The following is a 20048-nucleotide window of genomic DNA, read 5'->3' on the forward strand; positions in this document are numbered from 1 at the left end:
TGAGAGAACTTTAGGCAGAGAAGAATCCTAATTTTAAGTCTCTTAAAGGGAGAATTTCTTAATTAGTTCTTAAGGAAGAACGCAATATAGAATCGATAGGGTTTACTAGTGCGTCGGTCAGGATCGAAGCAAATTTTTTGTGGAACAAACTCAACTCGTCGCCAAATAAAACATAACACCGCAGATTCGTAACAAAGGGCGTATCCTGTCAATGTGCCATACAGTTACTATCATGAATCGATAGTAATACCATCGGAATAACTGTCAACACATTGTGTTCTGAATTAAGCGAGTGAGCGTGCATACAAATTGCTAAACGATCGTGTCACAATGGAAAACGAACGTACATCGCATCTCATTTGTGCATATCTTTCTTCTGACGTCGGAGAAGACATCGTTTGCAATTGTGAATTGTTCAGTCAAGTATGGGCATGTGAGACCTACATTCTACGCTGTTAAATATATTATGCCATCATTGTCATCCTGACCTTATTTCGTATCATATGGGTTCGACATATTGTTTTCCTCTTTCCATTTCCATTCTTCTCCATTTGCAGTCATCTCACTAGTCACTTCTTTTCTGGCTATGTCATCCTTTCACACAGTCCATCCATCTCTTTCTGGGTCTTTCTCTACACATAACAATTTTCATCCATACATAACAATTTTCTTATAATTAAATTTAAATTATTAAATGTAATGTTTCATAAAATCGGGAGTAAATTTTATCAATTGCAAAAGGATTTATCACTGTCGATCCAATATAGTCGAATTTGAACCTTCGTCATATTTGAAGTTGGTTGAAAACATATGCTTAGTTATGTAGATTGTCATAATAAACAAGGAAAATAAACACTTATATATAAGGACATTACGATAACTTGTGGACAAGTCATAAAGAAGTAAATATAGGTGGAATAGATTAATTTTTTTTAAATCCTCTTTCACACAATCCATCCTTCTCTTTTTAAGTCTTCCTCTACCTTTAAATATATAAAGTATAGTTACTTTAATATTGAGTTCTCATAGTCTTGTTTTTATTCTACGTATATATATTTTGTCGCTGTTCCATTTGATCCTGTCAGCATTAATTCTCGAATTTAATATTCTTCTATTTATATTAATACTAAAGAATTATTAATAATGAAAGGCGAATAAAATCCCATGTCGATTACGTGTCGTGTATATTAATTAGGGAATATACGAGTACACTATTAAGTAGGCCGGCCTGAATAATAGACGGGACTAGTGATGTGCCGAGCTGGTCTTTGGCATTCGAGTATTTCACTATTAATTAAAAAAGAATCAAAGAGAAAGATTATCACTAGTGTTGATGCCAGTTGGGTTTTTTAGTATTACAATATTTTTGGCTCTCTTTAATAAAAAAATAATAATTCCTGACTTGAGTCTGAGTACTCAGACTTGTACGAGTACTTAAGGAGAAGTACTTATACAAGTATTCGACTACTTTATCAGACCCCAGTATTTTTTCAAATGATTTCTAAAGTTTATCTTTATGAAAACAATAAATGTTCATAATAATTTTTCCTTTAATAAATTAATAAAATATTGATAAAATACCGAAACAAAAACAGAAAATTATGATAAATATACGAATAGTAGTCGAGTACCATGAATAATAAACTATAAACTGTATTCGAATTCTGTGTATCCGAATTCTACAAGTATATATTGAGTACTGGAGTACCTGAATACTTAGTAGATATTCGAGTCAGTTCGCCTCGACACATCACTAAACGGGACGATGACCGTTCCAGACCATGTGACGCCACGTGCAATCGATTGGGACCTTGCTGCGTCTGACCAAGTTATGATATCGGTTACTTCCTCGTTATTACTTGTGAACTACATTCCGTTTGTGTATTTCCTATTATTGTACATTTTTAAGTGTTCTACGAGTGCCTCAGGGGAAAAAGGATTGTTAGTAACGGAGACTGCCTGCATCATTGTTAGTAGTATACCCTGTTAGGTCGACCTCCACGTGGTTCCCCTTCGTCACGATGGACTAACTGATCTGCTTTCATTCTCACCAATCATCTCATTGATATCTCGTCAGCATATACCGATAGCGCAGGTGGGGTTATCATTGCATTTTTTGCATCTTAAAACTTTAAAGTAAAAATAATATTTATACAAATCTAAATTACGAATATTTATTAATAAATTAATTTTCAACAAAGAAAATTTTAATCAATATATTATGGACTTGAATATTAACTAGCTTTTACTTCCGACTTTGACTACGTAACTGAGATATGTTTATTGACCGAAATATATTATATATATATATATATATATATATATATATATATATATATATATATATATATATATATATATATATAAATTTGATTCGAATCCGATCAGTAGTTTTTGCGTGATAACAAACAAACAAACATTCATCCATCCATTCATCAAACCTTAATAGTTTCCATTTATTTATTTGAAGCTTTTAATTGACTTACTGTTGTCAAATATATATTTAATTAAGTTTTATTTATCTATTCTTTATTGACCATATTACAAAAAAAAATCTGGTACAAAAGGCGGACTTAATACTATATAGCAAAGTTATTATAACTATAAGCTTCCCTCAAAATATTAACAGGATATCAGTAAGGATCTCAAAATATTTTAATTATATTTATTTAATTTAATTTAATTAATTATATTTAATTAATATGAGATGAGAGATGTTCCCACTGAAAAGCTGTTTCTCATATCTTAGTATATTATAGCTGCTAATGTAATTATTGCCAGTACGCTGTAAAGCGTTCAATAAAATACGACGCCAGCGTCGATATGGCAATTGAATTAGATCGTAAGAAATGCGTCAGCACGAGCTAATGGCCGCTCTAATGGAATTAAGTGTGGGAGATAAACTGTAACATGCAATAGATACGTAAGTATTAAGGGTATAGCAGTATCTATATATACGAGTAGTAATTATATTATGTACACATATATTGGTCCAGGACGCAGTTTAGGACGACCCACCACTAGATGAAATGACGACCTGAAATGCATAGCAGGGAGTCAGTGGATGCAAGTGGATCAGGACCGTTCTTTATGGCTGTGCATCTTCTATCGAATTTATCATGGGGGGTGCTCTGAGGAATTGTTCGGATTGATACCTGCTGCTGATTTTCACCATCGCCATAAATTAAAATTTCATCCCAACCATCTAGACGACTGGCGGTCCTCCACCGTGCGTTTTTCAAGGCACTTTCTTCCACGCACAACCACTCTTTGGAATCAACTTCCAGCAGCAGTATTTCCGAACCGATACGACAACATAACCTTCAAGAAAAGAGCATATTCCTTTTTAAAAGGCCGGCAGCACGCCTGCAATGCCGTTAGTGGTGTGGGTGATCATGGGCGGCGGTAGTCATTTACCAGGTGAGCCGCATGCTCGTTTGCTCCCTGTGTTGTAAAAAAAGTCTACGGGGGAGGCTTATGTACAGCAGTGGACCGATAGTGGCTGAAATGAAAATATTCGTCCAAAAACAGATATATTAACATTGGTTATCCAATATATAATATTGAAAAGAAGAAACCGTTCATAGTGAATATATCGGATATTGTTCGCCTTTAGCAAGTATTTATATTGTTAATAACAACCTATATTTGTTTCAGGCTTCGATTCTCGGTCAGGCTAATTTACGACGGACATTGAATTTGTAAGTTTTCAGTCAATCTTTACTTAATATTCTAGAATCACGAAAGTGAATCTGTTTACGAATATTCTAACTTAGCTAAGTCACTTAGCAAATTTTCATTAAAATGAGATAATTATATAAAGTCTCAATTCTTTTAACATCAAATTACGATCCCTTTTATTGGAAAAATGTTATTTCTCCGTTCAAGACTTCTGTACTGGTGATTAATATATAAATTAAATTAAAAATAAATTTGACATACATATAATATTACGGATAAAGTTGACATTGTTTATTGTAAAATATATTTATTATTATTTATTCGATGGTTGTAATATTTAATTTATAGTAATTATTTATATGATTATTCCTTATTCCAGACACAATGTACATTGTTTTTTGAATAAATGACTAATACTGTTAATAAAATAATAAATGCGAAAATTTGTAATGACAAATAGACAGATGAATGTTTGTTTCTCTTTCACGTAAAAATTATAAAACGGATTTAAATTTTGTTTAAATAAAATAATTTAATTCAATTTTTGTGCTAAATTAAGATATATCTTAACTTGGTACATAGACTGAATATATAGTATAGGTACTCCTACTAGTAGGATGTATTTTTGATTCACGCGAACGAAGCCGTGGAATACAGCTAATGTACAATATTGAACACATCTTATGGGATGCCATTCGAAAATTAAACTTAAAAGTTTGGCATTACTTTTTATATTTATTATCCTAAAAATATAAATTAAAAAGTGAAAGTTCAAAAGTATATCGTTTGGATGTTTGTTCATTACGCTTAAACAGTTTTGACTGAAATAGGATAGTTTTATTAGGATACCTAATTCACTCAGGCACAGTCACGATTTACAAGCTAGTCGATATTTACACTAATATTACAAAGAGCAAATAATTGTTTTTTTTTTTTTTGTATATTTATTTGTAGTAGATAAACTCAAAAACGAGTAGTTTTTGAGTTAACCCATTTTAAAAATTCTTTTACCTATAGAAAGCGATATTATCACCAAGTAATATAGGCTATATATATTCTATTATAATAATTACAATAATGTAATTCAGAGTATCAGTATAAAATATTAATTTATCTTTCTATCTATCCGTGCGAAGCCGAGGCTGATAAAATTATAAATAAAACATACTTTACCTAAGTCGAACCCAGTGTCGAATCCAAATGGAAAAAGTCATTAACGTTCAATTATTAGAGATAACGAAATTAATATTTTGATTTGCATTTAAATTAAAAAAAAAATCATTTAACGGATTTTTAGGCAAGCCGTAATAACTTGATTACTTCCGTAAAAAGAAACCGTATTCTGGCAAATAAATTGCCGACTTTACTAACTGAATAACCTTTTGATATCGTGTTTTACAAGTTTCTATAGCTAACAGTACAATAATCGTGCGCGTACGCATACACGCACAGACGAGCCCGTTAATCCACGTGATCAGAATTAAATTTCATTTAGAATTCCTTTTCTGTTTTGTTAATAAAACACGTGCTAATATTTTACAGTTCGATGACGACGATATTCAATATTAATCTTTATTGAAAACGTTTTAAAGAATATTATTTTTTTTTTATGGAATTAAAATATGGCAATAAATCTGACGCCCTATCTGATAGAAAATGGCAACCGTCGCCTATGTACATATATAAACAGTTCCATGGACATAACAAAGTATACTATATTGTCACTAAGGCGTTATGCTTTTGTATCTTGTAATTACACAGCTATAACCCATCCTTCAATTCGAAACACAGCCATGTAAACACAACTGAATAATTTTTGATTATTTTTTTTTATTTTTAATGGTAAAAATGGATTGGTAAACTCTATCTGCGATATTGACATAGGTAGGTACGTAGGAATGATATGTGAAATGAAATTATTCCCAGGTGGTAATGCTTATTTTGTTAAAGATTATTTTTTTTATATAAAAACGTCAAAATATATATCAAAACCCTAAAAACGTCAAACCTCTCATAAACCCACTTTAGCTATTGAACTGTTTTGTCTTTTTCTTTAGTGATAAATTTCTAATTTGAAAGAAAGTGACAAAACAGTGTAATAGTTAAAATAGATTTGTAGATTATAGTTTTTATGAATAACTATATCTATTCATAATAAGGTTCTATAATATAATATAACAATTCTATAATATTCTAATAAGGTTCTTTTTACACCGAAAAATCTTTAAAAGTACCGATACATAAAACTACACGAGTCCTAAATTTTTTCGCCGCCAAAACTTAACGTAACAGTTAGAAACGTAACACAATACGTTATGTTAAAATGTTTGAACATCGCACTTTTGAACATAACAAATGGTTTGTTTTGTTAGCTGTCAAACTAGTCCAACTAATCATAGGGTTGTCAGATTGAAATTTAAAACTGTGTATTACAAATTATTATTAATACATCGATTAAAAGGGAATTTAGGGACATTAAAGCACAGGAAAACGCTCCGTCCATATGGGCCGGCCTCCGCACGAGAGCGGGAAGAAAATAGAGGCAAAAAGTATAGGATTTTTTTGGTTGGAAAATACTGACGGGAATCCACCAGCAGTGGATCGGAATAGAATAATAATGATCATAGTTTTTTTTTACTAATAATTTAGATATCATTACCACATCTGATCGAGTGTTAATTCCAACCAGCTTAGCAAGGGGACTGGTTTCCTTCGAGACAACTGTCCACAGTCCTTAGAAAAAAAAACGCATGAGAGGCATCATAGGCATCACAGTGTATTCTGCTATACCCATAGTCCTGTTAATCTCTACAGACGACGGGCGCCGTTTCCAACAGATGAACCGTTCGTTTTTTTTGCCATTCTAAGTATAATAACAAAAACAATAGGAACATAAGCAAAAATCAAAACTTTTTCGGATTTTCCGGCAGCTGACAACCCTAATTAAACATCGACACACACCGTTGGTGACACAAAAGGAACATGCGCACGCGCGGGCGCCGCCGTGTAACAATAGCACGGAATGTCGTCGAGTCTTTAATTACAATTTCACACCAATAAACATGTGTAATTATGCAAGTATTATGCATAATAATGCAAGTGTTGTGTCACGTGTGATCAATGATTTTTTTAGCAAAAAGATATTTGCTTAGAAAGCAATTGAAAAAAAATGTTCCAAATAAAGCAACAGCACACAGAGGCATTTCCAAACATTAATGTACTGATATGTCATGTCAAATAATAATTAAAAAGGGATGGAGTGAATACAATAATAACAATATAGAATACAATAATAACAATATAATATACAATAAGAACAAATAAGATGACTAGCGTTAATAATTTGCATGGAAGTATGGTGATAGTTAACATCATCATAAGAATAATTAAAGAGTGTGTCCTACAAAAAACCGATTTCAATTGTGACAAAAACAGTTATTTTGATTTACAAACTAAAGTACTGAACCGATTTAGATAAAATTTCTATAGAATCAAGATGGAAATATATCCTTTCAGATTAAAAAGAAATTTCCGAATCGGTTCACAACTGACAGAGTTATGAGCTAGTAAACATAAAAAATATACAACCGAATCGAGAAACTCTTTCTTTTTGAAGAACCTTTAACTATTTTATAACAATATAATTTGCATGTGATAGCTACCGTTGTTCAAGTACAGTAAATTTATAGGAGGTTAGCAATGTTTTTAGCGATCTAGATACTTCGCCTTTAAGGCATAAATATTTTTATGCTTTATACGGCTCTTTATAATAATTGCCCATATTAACTCGCAGTGAACTCATTTTGCTGTATAGTAGTTGAGTTATCAAAGTTTACCCGAATATGTGTACATCATAGTAGTTTTAAGCTAATATAGAACTTACTTACTTGATTATATTGCGCCAATTATGTCTGTTTGTCATGAGTCTCTAGGTTCTAAACGGAATGAGATAAGCACTTGAAATGTAATCTAATATGTAAAATACGGGTTGAAATTAAAGAAAGCAGTAAAACTTTATAAAAAGTCCCATCGCCTATTTCCAAAAAGCACGATAGATTTTATCTAACTGAAAATGGCAAACAAGCCGATGAAAAATGATAATCGTCACCTACAGACATGAACAGCACTACGGATATCAGTTCACATTTTTTTTATACTATAGTGATGGTAAACAAGCATAAGGCCCGCATGGTGTTAAACGGTTATCGTAACGTATGCTTGGATCACCACTCATGCATTGCCGATTTGCTACAGACATGAACAGCATCAAGGATATCATTCAAGATTTTTTATATTACCGTAATGGTAAACAAGCATAAGGCCCGCTTGATGGTAAACGATTGCTGTAACTTATGCCTGCATCACCACATATGCGTTGCCGATTTGTAACATATTATTTACAATGACATTTCAATAGGTATTTACATTCATCTAATATCAGCGAGGTCATTGCCAGGGGCCTCTTATTTTTAGCAGTAAGCCTAATACATTCGGTTTACGTTGTGATCAGGCAAAAATAGCTAACAAATAAAATTTACGAGTTTTCATTCATAAATAACGAATGGACTCGTCACAATTTGGCTCAAGACCAGATTAAATAATGAGCCAATGCTATTCGCCTACTTTCGTTACGATAATGATGTGATCACAGTCATAATATTTATAGATAATCGTAATATCTTGACCTAGATAAATAATACAGTATCGTCAGTACATGAATATAATACATATAAATTTATACAAAGCTTTAGGAAAACGTTTAAAAAATTAAACTAAATAGATAACTATGAGTAACAATTAAAACTGAGTATTGAGTATTTTTTTATGGGTGATAATGGAATTGTAACCCCACCCGCGCTATCAGTATACACCAGCGAGGCACCAATGAAGAATGATAGGTGAGGATGAAAGCAGGTCAGTTAGCCCATCGTGACGAATTCAACAAGAATTGTTTACGATGATTTCCAGGGGGAACCACGTGGAGGTCGACCTAACAGGGCATATTGCTAGCAATGGAGCTGTCAAACTCCATTGTTAACAATCCCTTTTCCCCGAGTATTGAGTATTGATCTATGTATGAGAAAAAAAAAAGTTTTTTTTTTTAATTGGAAGAATTTGTAAAGATTTGTAAAACAAAGAGGTAAACTTACTAGGTATTGATTCCCAAATGCAGGGCTTTTTAAGAATGAAAATGAAATGTATTACATTTACGTTGATACCAGTTGGGGATATTTTTTTGTGGATGATAATGGAATGGTAACTCTGCCTGTGTTAACGGTATACGGTGGCAGAGCACTAGTGAAGGATGATAGGTGAGGATGAAAAGGCAGGTCAGTTATCGTGATGAATACATTTGGAATTTAACACGATGGTATCCAGAGCGGATTACGAGGAGGTAGTCAGGGATGATAGGCGAGGATAAAGTCAGATCAGTTGACTCGGTCTGATGAAATCACTAGGAATAAGGAACGCTGAAGTTCAATCTGATAGAACATATTTGTAGCAATGGCTTTTTTTTTATACAACTTAGAATGGCAAACAAGCTGACGGCCCACCTGATGTAAAGTGGTAACCGTCGCCTATAGACATGAGCAGTACCATGGACATAACAGAGTATACTGTTTCGCCCATGATACCCCCCATGCGTTGCCATTCCTGAGGACTCAGGTGTTATGCCTCTGTACCCAGTAAATTCACGCCATACAACTGCTTCACGGTTGAAACATGAATGGGACAGAGGTACCCAAGCAATCGACTTTTGTACAAAGTCTCCCTCTGGTGGCTTTTCTGCTAATCCCTGCTAGTAACAATCCCTCCTCAATCACAGGGTTAGCATTAAAAAACCTGTATTACGTCATATTCATTTGAAATCCACGTTTCTAAATAAGCAATTCCACATGTTAATAGTAACTTCAATATTTAACACGTGCTAAATCAACAGGCATACATGACGTGGCAGAGGTACCGATAGCCTGATATTCTCTTTGTAATGGTACCTCTAACATCAAACAATTCGATTCGCACGCACAACATTGAATACGCAACTTAAGGTTCAATCACCCGATTACGCAATCGCTTCACGGTGGTTTTTCATCTTCGCCTATATGTTAAGCAAATGAGAGCATTGCTGTATACGAATGTAAATTCACTAAAATAACTTGTTTAGTTTAAAAAAGACCTTAATGGAAAGGTAACCAAGTTTTGGCGAAATTATTTATTTATTTGGAAAACAACAGATAAGAATCGAAAATACATAGTTAATTATAGATATGCAAGACATAAGACATGATTGATATTCTAAAACATGTTAACACAACATGAATGATTATATTTAATTATTACATTAAAAATATAATGTGTGTTTACGAAAGTTTTAACAATAAAACAACACGAATAAGATGCAGTTTAATTAAAGTTACAGTGATAACTATTATAAATTACTAAAATCATTGAACGTGAAATTTATATTAATATATTTTTATTTTTAATTAAAAGAAAGATATGGACCTCTATAAAGATACAAGCGGCATTAAATAGTTTTATTATAACAGTACTTTTTTTATCTTTATTTATTTAGGGACTTTTGTCCTTTTAGGCACGTCAGTCCCATCGTACCTTAATTAATTTTAGGACATCATTGTATATATTTTAACAATCAAAAGTTTACAATTTTACAAAATTTTAATATTTAAGATCATGATTAGCATGATTATTTAAGATAACTTGTGCCCATAAATTTTTTTTAATAATAATGTTAATTCGTTTATTATAAAGGTACAGATGATCTGGAGTCGAAATTACCTAGCACCAACCCGGCTTCAGATTTGTTTGGGAGAGGAAGCTGGTTGTACAGATTACACATCCTAAGCAAGGGCTGACAGTGTGATGTACAAATATTTTGAGCTGGTAAAATAAATGTCTTTGGATTACGTAAATTATATGATAAATAATAATAATTACAGAGACACTCTCGAGATGCCTCAAGAGATCAATATACCTTATCAGGTCGAGATCGATCTAATAAGATATATTGCTAGAAATAGAGCTATTAAACCCTATTATCAACAATCCTTTCCATCTGTCTGTGTACTCGTATTTGCTTCGGAGTCAAAATGATGTTGTGCTGCGCACATGTCGTGCTATTATTAAAAAAAATATGTTTCTGTTTTTTGCCCTGCAAAATTATACCGGATATATATCCGGTAATAATACATTTTCATAATAAAATTGTGAATTATACTGACTAACTGACGAAACTATTTTCATAATAATAGTATTGTGAAAGCTTCCTATTACAGTTTCTTAGTAAAGAAGCTAACTATCGCCGGAAATCTGATTTCCCACAACGCCATCGAATTAACGACTGATTGACGGGTCAGAGCCGCAGTGACACAATCTAGGAAATGTGTAACCGTATATGTGTGTGCTACTTCTTCCGCGGCGCCACTGCCGCGTGCCAGCGATCTGCTCAACTCTAACACGTATAATAAAAAAACAATGACGGCATCCTAAAAACAAAACAGAAATCCTAAAAACTAATTTACCAGAGAGAGACTTTGTACAAAAGTCATCTGTATGATTACCTCTGACCATTAGTGTTTCTGTTAAGAAGCAGCTATATTTACATGTTTATGCTTTGGTTTGAAGGGGATACCTGATTGAAACTGACAATAGACACCTATACATACGCAGCACCATGGACACCACAGAAAACGTGCTCATACGTTGCCATTCTTGAGAACTAAGATGTAATGCCTCTATATACTGTAAGTTCAATGTTCTATACCATCTGTACATGAATATCCTTACGCATGTCATGAAAATAGTAACGTCATAAAATACCTCGGTACTACGACATCAAGAAATAAATTTTAAGTATATTTAGCGCAAATTTTTTTCATTTTAAAGATAATATTAACACCAGCATTATATCTATAGATATATATTTCATTACAAATTGACTTTATTAAGCCAATGCATTATTTTTTATTCTGTTTAGCATAACGGTTGACTGGTAGACAATGTCATCAGGCATTAAGTCCGCCCTGTAATACATATTTTAATGCGTGTAAAGGAACAAATACGTATTCGAGCTAAGTTTAACGCATTGCGAACTCTTGCGAATTTGCAAGACATTCTTTTCAGATTATAGACAATGAGATCTACTTTTTAAGTGAACTATTGTAAGAAAAGCGATCTGCACCTATAACGTATACGAGCTAAATTGACATCTCAATTACATTAAAAAAACTATGAAACAATTATAAAATATACAATATGGATACGTCTTATGCTATTACTACATGCTTCTAAAATCTCATCTCTATCCGACCTACAGTAGATCTTCTGACTTTATCCCAAATTTCCCTAAGATGACTGTAATGATGAGGGGGGAAAGGGATCGTTAGTGATGAAGACTGAGAATCCCATTGCTAGCAATATACCCAACCAGGTCGACCTCCTCGCGGTTCCCCCTGGAAACTATCATGGTTAATTCCTGATGAATTCATCATGATGGGCTAACTGGCCTGTTTTCATTCTCACCTATCACCCTTCACTGGTGCTCCACCAGCGTATCCCGTTAGCGCAGGCGGGGTTACCATACCATTTTCACTCATCAGATATATATATACAGAACTCTGAACATAAGGATTAAGGAAAGAACAAAAAATTGAAATTGATATACTAGAATTAGCATCGACCACCGACTCTCACAAACACTTTTGTTACGATACATGAAAACAAAAAAATGTATTAGCGTGACTTCACCCATGTGACAGGGATATGTTCACTGATCGGAATAAAAGGAGCCTATTTCGTTCTCTATCTCCATCTCACGATTTCGATATAAAACAATCTTAGAACGCAGAAACGTTATGATAAGTTAAACCGTGTTCTATCTCAAGGCAGAGTCAAGAGTCTTCAAATGACGCGCGCGAAGCAAGAAATATATATTTCTGTGCTCATCCTATGAAGGACATAGCGTAAAGCAGTTGTGTTTGCATGGCTGTGTTTCGGTTTGAAGGGTGGGATATGGCAATGAATTTACAGGGTACAGAGGAATAACACCTTAGTCCTCAGGAATGGCAACGCATGGAGGGTATCATGGGCGAAACAGTATACTCTGTTATGATCATGGTACTGCTCATGTCTATAGGCGACAGTTACGACTTTTCATCAGGTAAACCATCAGCTTGATTGACATTCTAAGTCGTATAAAAAAAAATGTGTTAACAAATACATAGATTCTGATCCGCAACAAAAAGAATTTTACTGCGTAAAGACAAATCGTATGTATGTACGTAAAAATATAAATCTTTTTAAAAATAACAGTGACATACATAATTTCAATACAAGAAATAAAAACAAATTGAATGTTCCTTGTTATCGCCTTAGAAAAGTCAGTACATCTTTCATGGGGAACTGTATACGTTTTTATAACAAACTTCCAGATGACGTTTTACATTTAAATGAAAGAAAATTTAAGACATATATAAAAAGGACTCTCTGTACAAAAGCATATTATAAATTAAATGACTATCTAAATGACAAAACTGCATGGATTTAAATTTTGTATTAATGTGAATTGTATTGTAAATGTAATTATTGTATTTTTTCTTAAATCAATATTATTTTATATAGTAATTATTATAATTATAGATTGACGTATCATAAGTATCTGTAACAGATGTATATGAATAAAGATGATTGATTGATTGATTGATCGTAAAGAAATTAAAACGATAGCAACACTGGGACCAATATTTTTTCAAATGCCAAAATTTGTCAAGGTACATACGAATACATCCATTTCCACACGCAATACGCTCATCTGCTGGACACAGATACAGCAACCCCGTTACTTATCTGTGCTCATCCGTTCATTGCCAATACATCATTCGGGTCATTGTACTCCCGCGGAAGAGAGGAAGTCACCATGAGGAAATTGTTTACAATCCGACCAAATATAGTATGCAAGGTACGGTATGGAATTGGGATGTATATTTTTTCTCAATACTCGTATTGCACAGCTGTCATTATTAACATAATAACTGCGTTCGAATTTTGAATTACGATGTAGTTTTTACGATTCGTAATCAAATGTTCTATTTTTTTAAGTACACATTCCATTGCCTTTAACGTAAATAAAGGTACTTAAAAGCTATATTTATCTGCATGCCATGAATAGTTTTTTTTTTAATTACGTAGAAAGAAATGTATCGACGACCCCTACCTAAATGTGTTTTATTATCACTACACTTTAGTCGTGCTTGCATTAATTAGGAACCGTTCAAAAATTAAGTGAAAAGTGAAATTTTCTTCCACGAACACTCAGATTATGGAATGAGCTCCCTGCCGAGGTTTTCTCAAGAGACTACAGCATTCGGTTCTTCAAAAGAGGAGTAAAGAGATATCTTCAGGATCGGCAACGCGCGCGTAATACCCCTGCTTATCTCAGGCGTTCGTAGGCTACGGTAATCGCTTACTATCAGGTGGGTTCTATGCTTGTTTGCCACCTCAGTGGTATAAAAAAAAAAAAGTAAAATTGATACAACAGTGGCGACTTCTCCATCCAATAGTAAATCTAAATTAGAAAAAAGTACTGAACGGATTTGAATGAATATTGGTATACGGATAGATTATACTTTAACTTAACATACGTATAAGATATGTACTTTATATATTGCTTCACGTAGGCAAATCCGTGGCATACAGTTAAATTATAAATACGTATTTAGAGTTCTGGTACAAAATAAAGGACCCTGAAATGGAACATAATATATGTATTAGATCATTCAACATATCTGTTTCAAACTATGGTCTCATTGAAACAACAGTCTATTGATTTCGCAACATCAATTCAACACGGGTATTATCAAATACAAACTAGTAGTGAATGCTATTTCAAGAGAAGGTCAATGTCTGTGTCCAAAGGCACTTATATACACGAATACAAAACACAAGGAGTACAAATAAAACGTATGACTCACTGTAGACAAATAGTACGCCGGCTTTAATTGTGCAAAATTAAACAATTACAGAAAAGTATTGAAGACACGAATACATTTTGATGTGAAAAAGTGTTACCTACTTCGATCGTGAACACACACACATGAATGACGAGTTTTTTTTTTATGGGTGATAATAGAATTATAACCCCGCCTGCGCTATAGGTATACACTGGCGGGGCATCAGTGAAAGACCATTATAATGTGTAAATTATAAGAAAAATCATCTGTGTACATAAATGAGAAAAAAAAAAATAGTTAACATAATTAATGCGACTTTTTTAATGGGTGACAATGGTATGATAACTCTGCTTGCGCTATCGATATACACTGGCGGAGTACCAGTGAGTATGACATGGATAATGATGAGAATGAAAGTAGGTCAGTTAGCCCATCCTGACGAACGACTAGAGCTTACCAAGATGGTTTCCAGTAGGAACCACGTGGAGGTCGATTTGACAGGGTATATTGCTAGCAATGGAGCTGTCAAACCCAATTACTAACAATCACTTTCCTCTTATTAATGACGAGTTATAGACACATAATTCCAAATTTGAATTTTTATTTCATTTGAAAATATTGTAATAATTTGTATTGAAATCTAACAAAATTTCCAAGACAGTCCCCACATAAAATTTGTAACAAAAGGTGCTTTTTATTTCGGGACCAAATCCCTGGTTATTACGTAGTAAAACTAGTTGATAAGATGTTCCAAATTAAAATATTTTAAACGCAGATAATCCAACAATAAAAAAAACCGCTGTGACTTATTACAATTCATTCATAATCGGTCATAGTGATGTCGCGTAATACGATGCGCCTAATTAATACGTTTGCGGTTGCTGATAATTTGACACCATCAATCGGGACGGGCGGTCGTTCAACTAATTCGACACAGCACCGGCGGTCACAACTAGTGATGTACCGAGGCTTTTCTTTTTTTTTATACAACTTATAATGGCAAACAAGCTGACGGCCCACCTGATGAAAAGTGGTAACCGTCGCCTATAGACATGAGCAGTACCATGGACATAACAGAGTATACTGTTTCGCCCATGATACCCCCCATGCGTTGCCATTCCTGAGGACTCAGGTGTTATTCCTTTGTACCCAGTAAATTCACGCCATATTCCACCCTTCAAACCGAAACACAGCCATGCAAACCCAACTACTTCACGGTAGAAACACGAATGGAACAGAGGTACCAAGGCAATCGACTTTTGTACAGTCTCCCTCTGGTGGAGGTAAACTGACTAATGTACTTACTCAAATGCTTAAAGTGTCTATACTTAGATACACTCAATATACGGAATTCGTATATATTATATTCGATTATATGTTTTGAGTGCCTAGGATACTCGAATACAAGTTTTGTATTTATTGTAAATTTTGTTTCTATTTCAACATTATTTCCTTATCAAATTAAAAATTATTAAATTACTACTATTACTGAATCTTTAGTATTAATTTCTGAAGGTCAATTAATTTTATATTAAAATCAATTGAACGATTACTCAAGTCTAATAAAGTACTCGAAATCACATACGAGTACTTGTCTGAATTCTCAGACTCGAAATAGGAATCGCTTCTTTTTTTAAACCGGAACTAAAATACTCGAATACAAAAATTCCAACTCGATATATCACTAGAGACAACCGTGCCACCTAATTACATAGTTCCTGTTCAATTACGGACAGTCAATATTCGCAAAATGGTAACACAGAAACGACCCATTTTTCCTGTTGGAAAACGGAAATTGTGAATATGGAAAGTTAAAACTGTATGGCGCGTAAAGTGTATTAAATAATTTATTATTGGCAGGATGATTACATGATTAAATGTGAGATCATGAAGACCAGTTTAGATCTTCCAATCACGTATTGTAAAACCGTATAAACTGAATGAAATTTGGCATAAAGTCTATACTCTTGGTTGGACAAAAAAAGGAGAAAGAAAAGTAATTCGTGGCATTATAGCAACTAACAGTAAAAAAACAAATTCTAATCACCTTAATCAAGTAATAATACTCTTTCTCGCTTTGGTTCTTCGTATATGTTCCTAGTTATCGGAAGAAATTGAACTCCCATTTGTAACGTTTGGTTAAGTGTCTTGTCTATAAATACATTATAAAAGAGATGGAGCTTACAGGATTCAAGTTTGACATTAATTATTCTATGGTTTTGGCATCAAAATTTGTAAGAAACTAGAATATAAACAACATGAAAACCGCTGGTCGCGTTCATAAGGAAGGGCTCATATTGAGTTTGAAACTAGTCGGGCATATTCAAATTTTAATACACGAGTGAAGGCAACATACGTAAATACAACATATAAATCCTATAAAGATAACTCTGAGCATAGATAAAATACGTTTTTACTGTAAAAAAAAATGTCAAAAGTTCACGGCTTTTGAGAAATAACGAAATGTATCATTATCTACAAATCAACGTCTTTGTATAAGAGTAGATGGTAAATAAATGTATGTATAAATAACAAATGGATAACAGAATTCAATTTGAATGTAACTCATTACTCTTAATATTTAATGTACAAAAGTTTAAGACTAGCTGACCCAACAAATGTTTAACTCCCCACCAATGCCTACCGGGTTAATTACTACCGATTAGGATAAAACTATCCTATCTTATATTAAAATATATAATTAAAATCTGTTTAGTGGTTACGGAGATTAGCATGAAAGAACATCGGAATGGAATTTTTATAGAGGTAAAGATTAAATATTTACCTTTATATAGGTAAAGAATTATTTGCTCTTTGACATTTTTTTTTTATATTGACATTATAAATAATTTAATTAATATAATATATAAGATGATCATTAGTATATTCTAATGGTGACCATGAGTTAGTTTGTGACTGTTGATTGACGTGCTTTATTTTATTTTCATTTTTATTGGCGATTATAAAATAATATAGTATGATTGTAAAATAATTAATGTTATGTAATTAATTGTATTGTATGACCGTTGCCCGTATAGGTAGGCTGTATTTTCCTTTAAGACGTTAATAACATCTTACGAAAAATTGTAATGTAAAGCTCACGATAAATATTTATTCTATTCTATTTAACTTGTTTACAGTTAGATAGATAGTTTACAGCCAAAAACTATATTCAGTCCTAAGTATGTACCAAACATGCAGTTATAGATTAGGTACAATTAGATACCTGTAGCTATTCTGGTAAAAAAGATCTTAATGCACAGAGACTAACAGAAAATGGAGAACAAAGTGATCCTAAAAGACTTATGACTACATTTTGATGTAGGGAACCTATAACAGAACGCTATGTTTGCCGGACACGAATTCAAAGAATCAACGAAGTTATTATGTAAAAATGTAGATATATAAAAAAATGCATTAAAAAGAACATAATATTGCAACCAACATCGTCAATCGAACATTATTAAACGAAAGAAATAAGCAGCTCTTAAATTTGATATTGAGAAAGCCATTTCTTACATTAAAATTGCATATTATAATGATCACTATTCGTTTAAATCTATCATGGTCACTTACCAATAAAACTCTTTTTTGTTTTTTTGACATTATCAATAATATTTAACACTGCACCACTCCGATGGAATGCACTTGCGAGGTAAAATGTACGATAAACTAGACTAACAGACTCAATCTACAGTAACACCAGTAATCGACAATGTAATTAATTCCCACTTATATGACACATCCAAGTTGTGTTCGTCAAGTATGAGTAGAGGCTTCTTATCTAAGGTGATAAAACGGCATATTACAGTCCAGTTCAGGATTACACATGGACGCTATCGGTACTGCTTCAATATTAATATTAGGTTTCTCTGACCATTTATGGTGGGAATTATTGCCATTCAGTATTTTTACCAAAGAACGTTGAAAGGTTAGTTGAACAACATTTGACTGCGGTCCTATACTCTGGCGGTCCCAAGACCGAACTTCAGGCTATACCTGTGAATTTTTGAATTCTTGTTTGTGCTTAAAATTTTAAATCTATCAAACTAACTTAACGCGACGAAATATAAAATTATTAGTGGATCCAAATTTTGTTACGATATACCATAATAAATAATTCATAACAAATAATGACCTTATACAAAATTATTTTTTAAACTTTTAAAAATTTAGTTACTAATGTATATATATAACGGAATTCGAGTAAATCCCGAAGTCTTTTCCAGACAACTTCGTACAAGTTTAGACAAATCAATATTGTTAAATAGTTTTATTCAATCATTCGTTATTCACTAACTGGTCTGGATGATTAGCGGATCGTTTCATCAGCATCGTCATTGGATGACGGCACGACATCTGAACAATTTGATTTCAATGTTGTTTGAATGTGTAACTGAAAACTAAACTAGTAAGACAAATTAATCACGCTCTCCTGTCCAAAAGAATGTTATTGTTTTCTTTTTTATTGAGTGAAAATGGAATAGATACCTCGCCTACGATATTACGAGTAGTATACGATGGCGAGGTACCAGCGAGAAATTATGGGCCAGGATTAAAGCAGGCCCTTTAGCCTATGCTGACAAGTTCTACAACAGTTAACCAGGGTGATTTTAATACGGAACAGGGGGGTTAAAAAGACCACCTTGAATCAATCATCATAGAATCCGCTTTGCATAACCCACCGAGTTGAATAGGTCTCCCGTGTTGAGGTAATGTTATGGATTTTTTTAATGGATGATAACGAAATGGTAATCCTGCCTGCGCTATCGGAATACACTGGCGGAGCACAAGTGAGTGATGATAAGTGAGGATGAAGTAGGTCAGTTGGCCATCATGACGAATTGATGAAAAATTTACTAGGATGGTTTCCAGGGAGAATTTCGTGGAGGTCGATCTGATAGGGTATATTGCTAGCAATGGGGCAGTCAGACCCCATCACTAACAATCCCTAAATTTATTTACTCCCGTGTTGGCTCCATATTAATGTGACGAATGAACCTGCCGTAGTCTTTATATAGCAATATCCTGCTTATTCCAAAGCAAATTGTATACTTACAACTATAAATACAGGATTCCAAATTAAAATTATTTTAATGTAAAGTGAAGGTGTAAAATACATCGTATTCAATAGGCATGTTTTATTTGTTTTAAAATTTAAAAAAAGGATGGCTAAATTACTGATCAAAATTATTTCTTCCACATTTTTTTACTGGTGAAAATTATTTATTAGTATTATTACAATAATGGCAACGCATGGGGGGTATCATGGGCGAAACAGTATACTCTGTTATGTCCATGGTACTGCTTATGTCTATAGGCGACGGTTACCACTTTCCATCAGGTGGGCCGTCAGCTTGTTTGCTATTGTAAGTTGTATAAAAAAAAAACATTGGA

General features: G+C 33.2%; 1 protein-coding gene across 1 annotated transcript in view; it reads right to left on the bottom strand.

Moving 5' to 3' along the window:
- Positions 1–18328, bottom strand: part of LOC113516494 (unconventional myosin-XVIIIa) — a 269678-nt gene extending 251350 nt beyond the window's left edge. Inside the window, exon 1 of the mRNA XM_052895899.1 lies at positions 18228–18328. Coding sequence (XP_052751859.1) covers positions 18228–18257 — 30 coding nt within the window. The 5' untranslated portion in view covers positions 18258–18328. The remainder of the gene's footprint in view (positions 1–18227) is intronic.
- Positions 18329–20048: the final 1720 nt, after the last annotated feature.

The sequence above is a fragment of the Galleria mellonella genome, unplaced genomic scaffold, assembly GCF_026898425.1.
Source record: "Galleria mellonella isolate WM207_F2 unplaced genomic scaffold, CSIRO_AGI_GalMel_v1 utg312, whole genome shotgun sequence".
Classification (NCBI taxonomy): domain Eukaryota; kingdom Metazoa; phylum Arthropoda; class Insecta; order Lepidoptera; family Pyralidae; genus Galleria; species Galleria mellonella.